Here is a 16,599-nt window from a genome sequence, read left to right on the forward strand (position 1 = left end):
AAACTACAAGCAGGATTTTACTTACCTCCGAAATTAAAGAGCTTTACAAGGTGCAAAACTACACACCTCCTACAATGAAGATTTGACAACGGAAGTGCTTTAACACTTTGCAAAAACACATATTGACAATCTTTTTTGAAAGGATCGTGCTTAGTTAAAAATAACTTTCAAAGATATATACACTGGCTAAAGTAAATCATGAAAATTAACAATGTAATGGGACCACGTGTTTGGAACTAATTAGTTACTCTTAACAGAGTTGGACGGCGTAGGGATAATATCCAAAATTTGATAGTAAATCGCCAGATAGCGAAGTCGCTTATTTAACGGCTATGGTGCTGAGTGCAGTTAATAGAAACAGCTCTGTCATTGCCAAGGGCAAAAATTCACAATTCCGAGCAGTCACTTCTCGATCGATATTAAAAGGTAGTTAATTCACTGGCTACAAATGATGTAACATATTTTGTTTGTTATGTTCATATTACTCTGTATCGTGAGAATCTTTTTACCTAATTACAATAAAAATAAAAATAAACACATGTTGCAAGAGCCTGTGATTTTCAGTGATTTCTACGAAGCAACTGATGAAAATCTTTGTGATTCTGTGTTTGGTTTTGCATTCCATTTAAACGGTAGCATGTATTTTACCCTGTACAAAACCATTATGTTAGCCTGTAAAAATGAAAATGTATTTTAACATGTATGTACTATAATTTAAATTATTACAATTTCTTAAATTAGTAGTAGTAGTATTGTTGTTGTTTTGCACAACCGTTCAAAGAAAATGAAAAATCATATGTATATAGTTAGAACACATTTTATTTTCTAAAGTATGCTAAAGGGTTCCGACTACAGGTTCTCACAATCTTAGATAAGCCATTCCCCATACAGATATAGTGATGTAAACTAATTAAAGATGACAATCGCTATTTAATTTTTTTTTAAATAAAGAAATCAAACACATAAAATGTGATTACAAATAAAAGATGAGGGTTGAAAAAGTTCAAAAGATATCCAAGGAGTGTGTGTTTGTGTGTGTGATTTGGATTTTTAACGTAGCTTTAACAATTTTTCAGTCATATCGCTACGATGTCTGCAGTGTGACAGTTTTTATAGTGACGTCTAACACTGGGGCATCATGCCGCAGACATGTAGCATGATGTCCCACCCAGTCACATTATCCTGACACCAGGCCGACCAGTCCTAACACTAACATCTTAATGCTGAGCGCCAAGCGAAACAGCTGTTAGTACCATTTGTGTAAGTCTTTGGTATGACTCGGCCGGAGATCGAACCAGCGACCTCCCGCATCCGGATATCCAAGGACAGTAAATAATGGTGTTACAAAACTTCAGAAACAACAGAGTTAAATATATAATGCATCTACATCAAATATTATTTGGTCATTGTACTGTCTGGAAAAAATATGTTTCCTTTGTTTAGAATACAAGGAAGAAGCATTAGCTAAAATGTCTCCTATCGAAACATATTGTTGAAAAAATTAAGAATATTGTAATTTTTTGCAGTTTCGAGTTCAAATGAGCCAAACAAAATTTTTTTTGTAGAGATGCAATGGTACATTTCATTAAGACTAAGTATTGGACTAGGCATTCGACCATGTGTATTGAATATAAATGTACATATACCAAAATGTATTTTCTGCGTGTGCTACTCCGTCGCGTAAGGGATTATCTATCAGACGATTACCATATAGATCTTTTTAAGGTCGCTACATTGGTTTCTGGTCCTAGTATGAACAATATTTGAGATCACCAGAAGGATACTAAGACGGAACTCTATTCTTTGGTGTTGTAATATATATTTTAAATTTTAGGAAATCGCTTTCCGTTCTGACATTTTTGGGTTATGAGGATGAGAACAGAATAATGAAGTAAAGATGTTGTTGTTTCAAGTCAATCGGATTAAAATCGGATATCCACTGCCCTATGTCACGTAGGATAGTGGAGACCTGAATTTAATCAGATCGAGTTTTAAGTCTGACATTTAATCTAAACGTTTTGTTGATTACGAAAATTGCACCGTGTCGTTTCTCCCACTAAAGGAGATAGCATTTAGTTTGATTAACTTGGCGAACCATTATAAATAATTTTTGGTAAAATACAGAGTTTGACGGATTTTCTTCTTTCTGAGAGAGGGACCTAGCCGTAATTCTCGGGTTAGACCTGTAACCATCCTTTCAACCTTCAACTGTAATCTCTCTAAGCTATCGTAGCCCACATTTGAGCCTGCAGATATTCAAGTAATCCCGGAAGGAATAATGTTTCGATGGAAAAAGATACACAACTGACGGTGAATAGAATATATTCATAACATAAATTTAAATCCATATCATTAATAATTTGTTTGAATAATGAACGATAACTCACCCATCTCCCCCCACCATGATTAGCTCTATCACGTCTGATGGGTTTGTGCAACCCAAATAATATCACCACCGTCAACCGAGTTGTCAAGACGAGTGTCCGTTAGGGCAATTATGTCATCTAAAAAATTTTTGCAAGAAATTCTGCAAGCTTTATTTTGACAGATCTGACGTTTAAGGGAGAGAAACAAAGAAACCATTCTCGAAGATGCAAACGAATGTAAACTGTTTTTATCTGATATATCTACCGGAGGCCTAGTGATTAGTGCGTCCGCCTCGGATGGGTTCGAACTCCAGCAGAGTCATGCCAAAGACTTATAAAAATGGTACTAACAGCTGCCTCGCTAGGCGCTCAGCATTAAGGGGTTAGTGTTAAGACAGGTAGGCGTGGTGTCAGGATAATGTGACTGGGTGGGATATCATGCTATATGTCTACGGCATGATGCCCCAGTGCTAGACATCACTATAAACTTCCATACGGCAGACATCGTAGCGATATGACTGAATTTTTTTAAAGCTACGTTAAAAATCAAAATCACACACACACACACACACACACGCACGTGATGACCTGTATTCAGTTCAACACCATATGCTAGCAACAAAACTAAGGTAAGCTGAGTGGGAAAATAATGTACAGGGTGGAGCAAACAGCTTTAACATTACTTGAAACGAGATGACTTGTTCAGACAAAATCTGACTTTGGTCTACGAAAGTAGATACAATTAAACGACTTGGAAATCGTATAATATATTTCGAAAGCGTGACGGGAATAGCATTAACCCCTGTAAGTATTACAAGATTTGCAAATATATCATCGTCATGTAGTGGGGAAAAAACCGTTTACATTATGTGTATACCATATGGTTTTATGGCTGAAGATAATAGGGTTTTGTTTTGTCAAAAACTTTGTCTTCGTGTTAAAAAAATCGCTGAAAGGAACAACAAAAGGAGAGTTAATATAGCAAAATAAATAAAGACACGACACGAACAACAAAGAACGACTTTAAGAATGGCATTTTAGGTTCATCTCACTAACAAAATAGAGTAAAAATGTATGATATATTGTACCTAGACACTACGCTGTCTGTATTGTGCCTTACAAAGGAACTTTGCGAAATTGAAACAATAATTATATGTGTATTCATATTGTATGCATATGTACACACATACATACACATATATAGGTTTAAAAAAATTGTTTATATCTTAGTAGTTCTCTACCAGGTAAGTACTGGTGAGTACAGGTAACCTGTCACTAGTAAAATAATAGTTTTAGTGCCACATCAGATACTGCTCGAGGTTAAGGTTTGACCTTGCTGGTGTTTTGCCCAGAAGGACTATTTTGCGATACTCAAAATTCAGCAGTGCATATACTTTTCATAACAAGCAGTGTGTTGAAATAAAAAGCTCTCATCAGTATCAAATATGCTTCATGTATAATTTGTATAATTTGTGTGTAGAGGTGCTGCTGGGTGTTGGTGTTGGTGAGGTTGATTGGCTGATTGTACCTTCTTACATGGTGTCCGCTTTATTCGGTTCTCGTTTTCTAGGAGATGATCACCCTTGGTGCTATTGCCCGGATCGAATAAATATTAATATAAAGTGTGAAGCTTATAGGTGGAATATATAGATATCTGAGTAGATATATAAATCTGAATGCCAAGAGCCCCCGTACATGAAAAAAAACAAACAAACAACACAATTTAATAAATTACACAAACAACTGTGATAATACTTTACATTAAAAAGATACACTTCCTTTTGAAATAAATCTTCTGCCGAATGTCAAACACAAATATATTTACATGAATAGGCGATCTGTTTTAAATGATAGAATTGGTTCATCATAGAATCGAGTGAACAATCGAAGTCATTGCCTTGTACTACTTCATAACCTGCTTAGTTCCAGTCCACTCCAACTTCACTGTGGTTGTTCCTCTAGGTCCTTTCGCTTTTTCTCTTCTCCAACCTCCCTACTGTCTCGGCTCTTTTCGGCCCTCCAACTTCGTGTGGGTAGGTGGATACATAAGTACGTAGATACTTAGTAGTACGTGGATACGTCAGTGGAGCTATTTCTCCTTTCAAAGTAAACAGAAATTCTTCTGTCAGTTGTCCTATTTGGAACAGATCATTACTCCCCTCTCGTTATGTGAGATATTTTTCTATCGGAATTCAAACAGATACCACAGGTTATCTGGTCAAGCTAAACATGGCAGACCATAAACAAACCTAGTTTCATAATATTAATGTACTTCCTAACGGCTATTCCATCATGACTCCCATTAACATCACTCGAGACATAACAGTTCCATTCTCGTCTCAATTACACAAATGAATCAATGAAAATTATTACATAGCTTAACCTCGTTATTTTCAGCGATTACACACATTCGAGTCTTTAGCATACAGGAAATCCTCTAAGATCAGTGAATTCAAACGGATTCTCGTAGCTCATATCAACTAATGTAATGCACGAAATTCTTAGATTCCTATAACAACCAAGACGACAAATTCAAACAATTCTTCAAACTTATATAAAGAAGATCATTGTACGAATTCAGATAGATGAACTCAACATAGTTATACTCATATCAAGAAAACTGAGCTACGAATTTAAACAAAATAAATTCATGCAAATATAAACAATTAAATTCAAGCAAATCTTGTATTGGTATCAACGAATAACATGAGATTGACGCAAATACCTTATGCTTTCAAGCTTTGTTCGCTTCTACTGGCAGAATTGTGTCTCTTGACATTCCAGACATCCGGTCCCTTTGACAAACGTTTTACGAGAGAATTTCATTCAAATTCAATTGCAGAGTCTCCTATTTATTTTTCTCTTGCAGGAAAACGTAGACTGACTAAATTTTTGGCGATGGGGGCATATAAAACCCAAGAAATTTCGCGTGGGAACCACGCACCTTATTTATCGTAACTAATCATGATTAAATATATCTGCCGCCTTTTATAACTAGGCGTCAAAATTTCAATCAGCCTGATTTCTAGATTTCCAAACAACTGATTCTGGAAAAACTCAACTCTGAAAGTTCCGATATAAAATCGAAGTTAACCTTCCCTTTTCTTGTCTGTCTGACGGTTAAATAAACGAAGGCTTAACTAAGAATCACGTCCTCTCCCGACACATACATTAGAAATCATTGCAGTATAGCGATTTAACAAGCACTTGTCCCCATAAATCTAATTAAGTGTTCTCTTGTCCAAGTTAATGTGCTCTTCATAGATCGACAGAAATTTGCATCCTTACATTCTGTCAAATTTTATCAAAATAACTATCCTCTTGGGAAGTGGTTTTAAGGATGTTCTATGTTCAGTAACTGCATCTATATTTGATAGTGAAACGTCATCATTTGTACGGGCTAGAAATGTTTTAATTTTGTCATGCCTTGTGTAAAGTTTGTTTGAATTCCACTGAGCGGTTGCTGAGAGGAAAACGTTTGAATATATTGTCTAATATTAAATACTGTGGTGTACTTTTTTTGAAGACGTCGTTTTAAAGTGTTTATATTTTTATCCATGGCAGCCATCTTTTAAGTCAGTTCGGCATCATTGTTTAAATTTCAGGGCTGGCTATTGATTCACCAATCAAACCACAGTTTTAATATTTCTGAAAGTGAAATGTGTAATTCGGACCGTGTCGTTACTAACGTAACTCTCCCTAAAACAAAAAGCGCCGCTTTGTCTGATAGGGTTGCTTAAAAAAAAAAAAAAAAAAAAAAGAAGAAGAAGAAGAAGAAGAAGAAGAGAAAAATAACAACAAACAACCGCATCAGGAGCAACAAATGTTGCGGCAACACCAACGTTTATCAGAGGCTGTGAGATCTGTGCTGTGTTGGAAATCTAGCTCTGAGTAACACTGGGTGCATCGGGATATTTTAAGTATCTGTTTTTGTACTTGCTCGAAACAAACCCTTTTTTTGTAAAAATTAATGAGAGGATGCAGTCAGAAGCACAGGGAATAAATATGCTGTTTTTAGAAAATAATCGGTAGGCGGAAATAGGAAAACATGTCAAAAGTGCAGTTGGGACTGAAATGAAGAGACAGAATCCATAAAATCAAGATTGAGACAAGGGGTGCTTACATGATCTGGAAGATCAAGAATGATGATGAGAGAATCGGGAGATGGGCAAATTATATGAAAGATGAGTGACAGAAGAAAGAAAAAGCGAATAATGAATTGGACGATTACAGATTGCAGACCAGCTTTGAAAGGTGCAAGGCAAGGTTTGGTCTATTTACCAGCTCAGAACATAAATTGTATTGCATCATGGAGATCACATATTTTGATAGATAAACATAATTTTCACGACTTTGACAAACCTTGACGACTGGATGCTATTTGTGACGTTAGTTAAAATCTTAGTACCAAAATTCAAATCGGCCAGGAAAGCTGACATATTGCCTCCCCCCTCCCCCCCCCCAAAAAAAAAAATTAAATGAAAAACTCACGGACCTGCTTTTTCTCGTATGGTTTGGGATCATGATGATATAGAAAAATGCCAAAACGTAAAACTGTTATGCGACTAATGCAGCTTTAAAGGAGGTAACATCAAGTTTCATGAGTGCACAGTGACGTAGGATTCCAAATAAGGTTCTTACTGTTATTCATAAGACATCCCACGTGGTGAGAGCGATATTCCAACAGGGTGGAGCAACTCCGCCTACAATGTCATTGGCATTTTTACAAAGCATCACTTAGTGCAGAATTTTTTTTATTTTATAGAAGACTGAAAGAGCCTGCTGTAAAAAAAAAAAAAAAAAAGGATCGGCATGTGAAGCTGTGGCTAGTAGCGTACAAACTTTCAGCTACAACGCCTCAAGAGTCATCACTGAACGGCGAGCTCAGGTTACCATATAAATTCTCACTTGCGACTCTCAGCATTGTAGGAAGGGCTTAAGAGGTCAGATAGCAGATTGTACCCTGCAATGAGACGCTTAAACAAACGGTCTCAGCACAGAGGAGAGCGAAAGAATACCCCCCTTTCTTGTCTGTCGAATTCATAGTTTTTCGCAAACTTTTGTGAAAGCTTCCTGGTCTAATGAAAGAATAAAAGATAGGCCTATATTCGCAATGAAACCTTTGAGAGTCTCGCCAGACTAAAACGGTTTTTCTTGTCCTCCACTCCCGAAGACTTGGGACACAAATCCGGAGTTGCTGCAGAAGGCAGTAAGCTGTGTTTGCTTCTATATTAAGAGACCAAATATCTTCCTCCTCTTCGGTCTGAACTGACAATTGGGTGGAGGAAAGGGACCTGTAGGGAAGAGAAGGGACCATGCCGGCAAGTTCCTAGATGATTTCTTTAGAGTACAGCAAAACCGAAAGGACGTCATCGTCCTGCTCCCTACCTGTTAGGAAGTGACTTGGTGACAAGGTGTCTATATGATGTAAGGAAGACAGAGTATTTAGTTAACCATCATCCCGATACTCTCACAGGAAGTGGTGAGGCTACTCATTCCAACCGTCTTTTTAGGGGTATGGAAAAAGCGTTTCGTTCCTCCTATAGACGTATTGTAACTGCCCACGTGAACTGGTGGGACCAATCACAGCGAGCTCAAGTAAATTTTTCTTGTTATTGTGATTCAGCATGATCATTCATGCTGTTTAGATGAGTAAATCAAAGGTTCTCTTCCATGCACAGCCATTTACCAATCGATGTAACAAGCAGTTTCAATGATGTGTAGGAGATACCGTAATAGTGATGACGTATTTTTGTTTATGCGTGCACATGAAAGAAAACGAGGAAGTATCAGGTTATCTCTCTTGGCTTGGGATGATGGGAGGCTGACGAACCCAGATAAAATGTCGCAGTGAATTCATCATTTGCTTTCAGTAGGTGCCCTATTGCAGGCTGGAGGACGGCTAGATAACTTTTTGGGTGACACAGCTGGACCCAGTGTGCAAATCCCTTCGCTCTGGTGCGACAATTATCAAAGGTAGAGCGACAAATTGAAGTGAGATCGCCAGAAACCGGCTCTCATTACATCAGCCAACGAATATTTAAGAAAGGTCCAAGATACAGCAATAGCCCTTGCCTCATGGGCTTTTATTATCATAAAAGAAAGATTTATCGGGGAAAGAGTCATAATCTCTTTTGATAGTGGGGATATTCTGGTTGAGTTGCTGTCAGCTGAAATATCAGGTATTTTGTAGGTAAATATCAGATGTACTCATAATAAGGAGAAAAATAAGGTTACGACCCTTTATATACTATTTTGATTTACATAGAAACATCATGTCTCAGATGCACAATTAGTCTATTTTAATCATCCCCAGTATAGATACGAATAAGACCATGCATTCCAATAGTAACAGGAGCTCCCGAAGGTAGCTGATGTTTGCTCAGGTTCGCAAGAAAGGGAAACTGAAGTAAGGAAAAGAAAGCAAAATGTACTAAGGTTCTCTAAGGAAATGTCACTTAAAGATTTATTAGATAATGACCAAAACACACACAGCAGGTCCCTCGTAGGTGTTAAAGAGCGAGAGATTAGTCTCTGGAGCTTAAAGTATCTGGTCACTTCTGGAAGCCGTGGGTCCGACACTGTGATGAAACCTACAGATAACTTAGAGTATTGGAAACTGGCTGCTTTATAGTCTTTAATGGCGGATACTGAGCATGCTTATCATCGAAGAGTAAAAGAAAGTCTGCAACTGCAATTAAAGGGATACAGACTATCAATGCACATCTTACTGCATATTTTACAGAAAATTCTCTATTTGGCTTTGTAAACCGTAGAAGTGTATTGCTCTCTAGCCTGACGAGTCATTTAGCAGCCCTGCTTGAAAACTGATGCTGGTGGATAGATCGTTTAACATGAACCAGGCGTGAAGGCAGAAAATCATAGAGTGTAGTGCAAAAGGAACCCTCTGTGCTACAAGAGCAGATCCTTCACCAGTAGTAATTTCCTGGGGGCATTGGCCAACAGGTTGAGGAGATCTCCCAACCACGATCGTTTAATATTTTCAATCTTCCTGCTCCAATCTGTTAGAGCTCTACTGAAATCAAATCGTTTAAAGATATCACCTCTAGTTGTGTACACATTAATATGTTCATTGTTTCTGAACTTAATTTGTACCTTGTCTGTCTATGAATAATGTTCTGTGCTGACCCCCCCCCCCTTCATGGTCTGCTTTTTCATGGGACAGATATGTAGCTAGCCGAGTCAACTTGAACAAGTTAGGAAACTGTTCTTTATGGTTAAGTATAATTTTCCACAGTTCATTGATACTGTCATTTAGATTGTTCTGCTCCAAAATAAGAAGTTTTCACTAACATAAGCTCTCACTTTCCTAAATTGGTGCCTTGCTGACCACTATGTAGAGTTTTTTATCTTCTTTATAATGCTATATTAGGGTTTTAAGTCTATCAGTGCTATAGTATCCTTCTTAAGACGAGATATTTTGATCGAATAAATATCATTACTTTCGGATTTCATTTTAGAGTCTTATTTAGTCAATTTATCTTAAAACTTATAGGGCTGTATAATTCTGTAGCACAAGATCATGCAGGGCTAAATTGTTTGAGAAAAGAAATGAAAATTGAACTCTACTTTTAAATTGTCTGTATGGTAATTATACTTGATATGGGGCTATCCATTTAGTACATATGCATGGATGGTTGGAGGATGTTAATCCAAATGCATACGCTTGAGTATGGGGTGTGTGTCTACTGGAAAATGTACGTACGCACAGAAAATGGGGGTGGTGAAACCTTGATAATAATTTGTCTAACACATAACCTGTTCGACTGGGTTCAGTTGGTGTTTGAATTTTAGCGGACATTAGACAAACTTTTTAAAGTTACGCAACATATTTCTTTGATGCAGCCAGACATTCAACGTCAGTAAACTGTTTTATTAAACACGTTAATATTATTAATCCTTGATCATTTCTGCATGGATTAAATATATGACACTCTATAGAATATAGAATTCGGGCAGGGGGTCAAGCGTATGTACTAAACAGGAGGGTTTGTAAAAAAGTATGCGTGTGTACAGGGTGGGGTGGGGTGTCCAACTTTGCCAGATATTTGCATACATCCTAAATGGATGGGCATAATTTTGCCTTTTTTACAAGAGGGGTTGACCTGCATGCCATCTTTTTTTGCATGTACATCAGAATTCTATTCAACATCATTTTCAGGTTCAAAGTCACTCACTGGCATCTTCATTAGCACCTTCCCAGTTTCAATAATCTGACATGGTTCATAACTTTAATAATCACTGTCATTGTCACCATCATCAGTCATTATTTACCAAACAAAATCATCATCTCAAGATGAACCACACTGGGAATCAGCCATTTTGATGTTCTAGGTAGCCCGCATTTTAAATATGCATTGTAAAACTTCTTTGATACAAGGTTCAAACTATGACAGAATGCTTGTTCCAGGGCCTAATGTGCCAATTAAATTTAGTTTCACAACCATCCATGTCAGGCTGGAAAAATCCTGATGTGTAAACAGTTGCCTACCTGAAAAGTGTCATGATAAGCCTCTACCAACAACTTATGTTATGACAAGCATGTTAAGGGATAACAGTTAAACAAACATTGCATACTGTGCAGAGTATATTTTATATGCATAACTTTAAACTAATGTGCAGGAGGTCTTGTGCATCATTGGCTGCCAAATGTCTCAATTAATACAGACTGCCCGATTCCTGCACTCGCATATCCTGGTAGCATCTGCTACTGTACTTTGTAACCATAGAAACCAAGGAAATAGTGGAATACCACCAAAATGTTACATGTACATGATAACAATGAGCAAGATCTAGATTGGTAATGTGTCACTAAGCATACACAGTCTGACTAATTTTTCTCTGTTGTCCTATCAATAAAACTAGTTCAATGAATTAGTTACTGCAGAGTTTCTCCATGTCAAAGTTGACTTCTTTCCAAATAATGCACATAGGGTTCATAAGATTCAATATTCTCAGCCATGCGACATTTAAATCTCCGCTTTGATGAGTTAACTTTTCCCATCTCAGTCTGGTTGTCTCAGACCAGTCATCTCAGTCATGGTGTCCATGTGCTAGGGACTACTTTATAGACAATAAACAGGGTTCATAAGATTCATCTGACTTAGCAAACAATTACTAACTTAATGTATTAAAGGCATGGAAAATATTTAGTATGATCAATTTCTAGCGAGAAAAGCAACATGTAATCTCAAAAGACTGCAAAAATATAATGTTTAAAGGGAAGTATATTGTCAGATTTTAAAAATGGGAAGAACTATAAATAACAATATTATGCATGTAATTTATAAATGATGATAAGCGTTGTTTAAACGAGACATTTTATTCAAGTATTGTGATAAAAATCCAGCCATTATATGCAAATGAAATAAATATTTTCAGAAGAATGGAAGAACCTACCTCCATTTTATGTTTTATATTGATGTCTTACTTACTCATATCAAGATCAACATAATGGGCCAGATCAAGTTTAATGGGGCTGCTGGTATGGTTTCTGTGAGAATTGTGTATTCCATTACAGCAAAAGAAACATCTCGACACTGTTGTGCTACCAGTCAAACAAGGTGTATACTATTCTAGATTTATTTATAGCTACTTTGCTTGTGTCTTCCTATGAAGGCATGAATATTCAGACGTTACTACTTCTGTACAAAATGATAAATAGCAGACTTAAATTACAAACAGTCAAACTCCAGTGTCAACAAAAGAATGAATGGAAAGAAGAGGAAGGGATGAGATAACAAGTAGAAAACAATTATATTTACAAATAAATGTACAAAATATAAATCTTATCTGTAAAATAAAATCAATCAACTCCGCTGCTTACAACCACATGAGACGTTATATAATGAATTCATGCACAGAATATCTATTAATCTGTTTATGTCACCTCTATGAAATATATGCATGTTCTAGATATAGTAACTCAGAATACATACAAAGTAGGTTTCCTGGAGTGTATGGATCTGAAATGTTCAGCACTTTTCATGCAAACACAATTTACATGAGATACAAGTTTGTTACACAAGTCTGAAATACAGTTAAATGCAATAAACCTATGCAGTTCATCACTTTGAACCTGTTAGACAATAGTTTTGGCTTGAGATTAAAATTTTAGTTACTTTACAAGTTTGCCTCTAAACAGCATGTTTGTATAAAATTACTACCCCAAAAAATACAGTTTAAGAATGGACCAAACCCAATTACAAGTTGGTTTTTCTTCTCTACAAAATGATCTTATTTGAAGAAATCAAAGATTCTTTTAAGAAATAAAATCACTCCATCATACATGATGATAAAAACGAAAATCTAACAATACTTTTTGCTTTGTTAGAGTAATTATTTTGGCAATATAGGCAACAAAAACCAAATGTTCACGAAAAATTTTGATTTCAGAACAATTTTTTTTGAATTTAAATAGTTTCATGTAACAGTATGAAATTCAACAATATAAAAACATTTATCATTCAGTTACATATCCTATTTCAACTGATGCTGTGGAGAAGATACATATCAAGTAAAGGTGAATACATAGGTGTATACATTTTTCACAACAAGGTATATACAAAGTAAATTTCTCTTTTAATACTGGATACATTTACAACCTGATTAAAATCAGATCTCCCCTGTCCGATGTGAAGATATGAGAGTGACCACTTAGGGGTCATGTTCTGATGACCTATGTTATTACTATAATCACTAATTTTATCAGCCAATCAGATGGAGTCTTACATCTTTGCATTTGGAGACAGAGTAGTGTGGCTGAAGAGCATCCATGTGTTCCAAACAATTTGATTCACTTTCAGATTTTTGAAATCTGCATTTCCATTAGTGAATTCAAAGGTCAACAGAAAATGACCCCTAAGTGGTTGCTGTCAGATCTTCACACAGGACAGGGGAGATCTGATTTTAATCAGATTGGATACATATACAGCACATACATACATGTACACAATTCAGTAGGTCTGTGCATTGCCTGCTTTGTGGCGATTTGATACATATCCCAATACATAGCAATACAATACAGACCACAGTATGTACCACACATTTAGCATGTGATGCCATATGTATTGCAATACAGGGGTGATGATACAATATGTATCAGAATACTGACTTCCATTTGTCTTTGTATGTAATGTGAATGTCACTACGTTGGAGTTGTAAGAGCTGCAATATTACATCACATATATCATTATTGTTTTGCTGATTCTGCATATGGTTTTGTTACTAACTCAAGATTGCCTTTTTAATCATCTGACCTCCAAATCCTGAAATATTTCCAGACTGACTTCTTAAATACAGCTGAGGGATTTAGGTTCAAGATTCTAACTGCCATTTTTGGTCATAGCAATGCATCATGGAATATCAAAATAATGCACAAATATTTTTCGAATCTGGATCTGTAGTAAAATACAAAACAAAAAGCCCCAAAATAATCTAAATCACTACACCTCTATAATTCAAAATATAACAAATTTTAATTAATGTGCAGGTGACTGTCCTAAACTGGTATTACGATGACAACCCTTCAAATCATCTCTATCACTAAAGGTTGTCATGATTTCATTAAAATAACAAAGAAGAAAATCTTCAGACTGCTGAAAAACATTTCATAATGAAATCTGAAACTTGAAATACAGAAATAATTCACGTAGGTAAATGAGTACTATCTTCATATAAAAAAATCCATTAAACAATTAAATAAAAAAAATGTCTTAATTGTATATGCTACTAATTTGAAATGGCACATGTATTCTTATCTATTGCCCTTTATGGCTTCACATTATTGCACACATTGAAAGTTTCAGCATCGTATATGTAAACATAAATCTCCTTTAGTTGGATGCCATGTTGATTATTTTGTTCTTGATCATAAATGTTTGTCCTCACCTCCATTTTGGTTCCATCCCAAACCTTGCAATTGAAACTTAAAATGTGCAGAACTATTAAAATTGTAAATCTTTCTCCTCTTATAACCAGTTAGAATGGAAAGACAGAGAAGACTCCATTATTGGTTTCAAATGGCATCACATATGGTATGTGGTGCTGCATCCTAAATATATTAATGAAAACAGCCTGAAAAATAGTTAAAGAGTTTCTATTACATGAACCTCCATTATTTCATACCTGTCTCCATTAACCAAAATAGTATGCATTGTCTTTGTTAACCAAACAGTATGCACGCTCCACCTTACAAAGCCCAAAGCTACTATACTGTAAGCTTTTGGCACTCAAAAAGAGTGGCTTGAAGGTGTTCTGTCACAAGATGGTGGCTACTCTTTAACAATCATATGATACCAATGTCTGCATCATTATCGGCAATCATTAAAAAAAGAAAATATTAAACAATTCTTTAGGAAAAGGAGAACTTTTCTTGAAACCAATCAAAATGTTTAAAGTATACTGCATGAAGAGTACAATACTGGAAATAGGCCGGAAAATTGAGAAACCCCGGAACCCGGTGGCAGTTTTAACATTTTAAGCACCTTGGCCAATAGATAACATGCAGAATGAGTACTGTTGGTATTAGCAAAGGAATGAATGGTACAGAATTATTAATGCCCAAGCAAGAGGAACTGTTTGCATTAGTACATTTTTTGATACTGCACTGGATTATCAATTTGTAATACCATTTGAAATCATCTAAAGTAAACTGTAAAAAGTGTTTAAAACTTTCATTGAAAGCTAAATTAATCAGTCCCTCCCCCTCCCCCGCTATTATTTCCCATAAAAATAATTAATTCTTTATCAAGGAAATTTTCATCAGGATGAATAGTCTCTGCCAACCAATCTCTAGAGTGAAATTTACAACTATCATAAGCTTTTCAAAACAAAGCATAACTTGGGAAAAATCAGCAGATTTCATTTATTAAATCAGGGATAACAGCCCTGTATTTGAGGATCTGAGGTCTTTAATATGGTTTTGGAGCTAGTAAAATGGAACAATGAAACCTTCATAAATGTCCTCAGATCCTGAAACAGAACTGTTATACCCAGTATAACACAATATTGAAAAGTTTTTTTAAAACAAAATAAATGTTTTATTCTCCATGGCAACATACCACAGGGAGAATCATTAAATCAAAATGGAATCAAAATATTGACAGTATATTGTTGAGTATACTACCATATATTTTGACCAATCTGTGTGTGCTACATTAGCAGGTGTGTTACACTATTTGTGTCAAACTCTAGCCATGATGTCTTCCAAATTTCTGCACATTCCATCACATGCAAAAATAAACTGTACATAAAAGTCGTCTGATAGATGAAAAGACATATATAATAATATTAACATTATTCATTGAAGGGGTATAAGCATGGGTCAGTTTCATATTTTTATTTGCATAAGACAAAGAATGGCAGGAAAAATGAACCAAAGAGACAAACTGCATAGACAAGTACAACTTTGTAGGCTATTTAAAGAATCAGAACCTCAGTTAAAGCAGATATTTCTTAATGGTCAAATCGGTCCTAATGACAAGTTGATCACCAATAGAAAGAATTGGTTAAGAAACTGGCAGCTGTGCTGAGCCATCCTGCTCCAGATTTCTTGTCTCCCTTGCCACTTCTTGATACAGCTTTGTCATCTATCACAGTTTCTTCTTCATCAGGTAAATATTCTGGAAGCTCTTCATTGTTTTCCTTGTTCAGCTCTTGTGAGTGGGCATTGAATGTTACAAACAACTGTAAACAAGAAATTAATTAGTAATTAAAAATAGTATTGACTATGGTTGGTAATTTTGTTCTTCACTCTGATTCTCAGAAACAATAAGATTAGTTTCAGTATGCTTAAAAAAACATACAATCATTTTAAAATGTAACTAATGTTTTAAATTACAAATAATAGTTCTTTTCTTTATATTCATTCATAAGTTTCTATAAAGAATTTAATACAAAGCAGAGCAATAGATGTGAGAGGTTCAGTGCAAGTAGAATATCACAAAAATGGTCTGGATGGTAACTATTTTGACAATGTTTTTTCAATATTATTACATAGGGTAAAGGACTTGCATTTATTCTGTATCACAATGCATCAGAAATTACCTTCAAACATGAAAAATGCAAGTGTGAATTTTGGGGCTGGGATGTATAAATTTCTGCTATGAGATTCCACTGCCTTGAATTTTTATTTTAGGAATGATGATCTGGTATCAAATTTGTGCATACACTTTTCACCCTGAACCTTAATGCTACAAAAGCAAAGGCTTGA

The 16,599-nt window shown here is 35.7% G+C and overlaps 1 protein-coding gene across 1 annotated transcript in view; it reads right to left on the reverse strand.

The window, feature by feature from the left end:
• Positions 1-10,496: 10,496 nt before the first annotated feature.
• LOC149806819 (armadillo repeat-containing protein 1-like) overlaps positions 10,497-16,599 on the reverse strand; it is a 56,470-nt gene continuing 50,367 nt past the window's right edge. Inside the window, exon 9 of the mRNA XM_089958141.1 lies at positions 10,497-16,073. Coding sequence (XP_089814267.1) covers positions 15,876-16,073 — 198 coding nt within the window. The 3' untranslated portion in view covers positions 10,497-15,875. The remainder of the gene's footprint in view (positions 16,074-16,599) is intronic.

The sequence above is a fragment of the Sinohyriopsis cumingii genome, chromosome 1 (assembly GCF_028554795.1).
Source record: "Sinohyriopsis cumingii isolate HCF-2022 chromosome 1, ASM2855479v2, whole genome shotgun sequence".
NCBI classification, from domain to species: domain Eukaryota; kingdom Metazoa; phylum Mollusca; class Bivalvia; order Unionida; family Unionidae; genus Sinohyriopsis; species Sinohyriopsis cumingii.